At 41.4% G+C, this 1,795-nt stretch overlaps 1 protein-coding gene across 1 annotated transcript; it reads left to right on the top strand.

The window, feature by feature from the left end:
• The first annotated feature begins 447 nt into the window (after positions 1–447).
• On the top strand, positions 448–1,529 carry LOC145575605 (uncharacterized). The gene is made up of 2 exons (XM_081633445.1): positions 448–857; positions 1,220–1,529. Exons 1-2 carry the CDS (start codon positions 448–450, stop codon positions 1,527–1,529), a joined length of 720 nt encoding a protein of 239 aa, XP_081489571.1.
• The last annotated feature ends 266 nt before the right edge of the window (positions 1,530–1,795 follow it).

Here is a 1,795-nt window from a genome sequence, read left to right as displayed (position 1 = left end):
GAATTGTCAACAGATTCGCAGCTAGTCGCAAGCCAATTCAGCGGTGAGTATAAGGCTCGGGAGCAAACAATGATCGCTTACCTAGCCAAACTAAAAGCCATAACGGCCAAATTGGATTACTTTGAAATCAATTTGGTTCCGCGTGCTCAGAACGCATAGGCAGATGCCTTGGCAAAGATAGCAAGTTTGACCTTCAACGACTTAGAGCGCACAGTAATGGTCGAGATTTTGGACCATAAGAGCATTGATGAAGAGGCTCCAAAGGAGGTTAACTGTGTTGATGGAGGCCGAGTATGGTACGATGATATACTAGCCTACAAGTTGTACGACGTTCTTCTTACCGATAAGATGGAAACGTAAAAAGTTAAGAAGGGTAGTATTTGGTTCATCATGTTCCGTGGAATGGTGTACAAATAGGGCTTCTCACTACCATTGCAAAGGTGTATAATGGCATACGAGTCTGCCAGGCTTGTAGAAAAAATTCATGAGGGTGATTGCGGAAATCATGCGGGTGGACGGTCAATGTCCTTAGAAGTAGTGAAAAGAGGATATTACTGGCCGACAATGAATGTAGATACATTAGACTATGCCAAGAAGTGTGATAAGTGCCAGAAGTTTGGGCCGGCAATAAATCATCCACCAAACAACTTGACACCTATTCTCAATCCAATTCCTTTTACGCAATGGGGAATGGATATTGTCGTACCTTTCACATCGGTCACAGGGGGGTGCAAGTTCTTAATAGTGGGTATAGATTACTTCACTAAGTGGATGGAGGCCGAGCCTGTGGCAAAGATAACGGCAAACGAGGTGAAGAAATTCATCTGGAAAAACATATTCACTCACTTCGGACTGCCGTTAGCAATGGTCTTCGATCATGGTTCATAGTTTGACTATAGCCCAGTTAAAAAATTTCCTTAGTATATACAAAGTAAAGTTTGCTTTTGCATCAGTGTGTCATCCACAATCCAACGGACAAGTAGAAGCCGCCAATAAGCAGATTTTAAATGCCTTAAAAAAGAAAATAGAAGATGCAAAAGGCTTGTGGGCCGATCTGGTACCTGAAATATTGTGGGAAAATAGAATGGCAACAAAGAAACTACAGGGGAATCACTTTTAACCTTGCTTTCGGCTCAGAGGCGGTTATTCCAGCCGAAGTTGACCTTCCTACATTCCGTATCCAGCATTACTATGAAGATTAGAATGATCTCTAACTAAGGCAGCAACTAGATTTCTTGCCAGAGATAAGGCTAAATGCTGCAATTAAGTCTGCAGCATACAAAAACAAAATGAGCCAAGCATATAACAAATGTGTAAACTACCGGCCTCTCGAAGACGATGATTTGGTATTATGGAGGACGTCAGCAACAGGCAAGGGGAATGCAGATGGCAAGTTCACTGCAAACTGGGAAGGACCCTATCAGATATATGAAACCCTTCGGCAGGAATCATATCGGCTTATGACCATGGAAGGAGTGCTGTTAAAGAATGTCTATAATGCCAGCGTTCTAAAGAAATATTATGTCTAAGTATTATTTCTTTTTTTTTTAGAAATATTTTGATTATGTACATGCTTAATATCGGAATGACTTAAGGTCAAATGTTTTGTAAGTCATGGTTGGTCGTACACATTGTAATCTGTTTTCAGTTAGGCTGAAGCCGTTAATAAAAGTAATTAGCGACCGATAATAAAAAATACAGAACCACCCCCTACTTTCGATATGACTTGCGAACAGCCTAGCTAGCTGTCTCACTCATTCAAGTGAGGAGGGAGGTTGGATAACGAATGCGCCTA

Source organism: Chenopodium album, chromosome 13 (assembly GCF_948465745.1).
Source record: "Chenopodium album chromosome 13, dcCheAlbu1.1, whole genome shotgun sequence".
Lineage (NCBI taxonomy): Eukaryota > Viridiplantae > Streptophyta > Magnoliopsida > Caryophyllales > Amaranthaceae > Chenopodium > Chenopodium album.
This window is presented reverse-complemented; position numbering and strand designations above follow the sequence as displayed.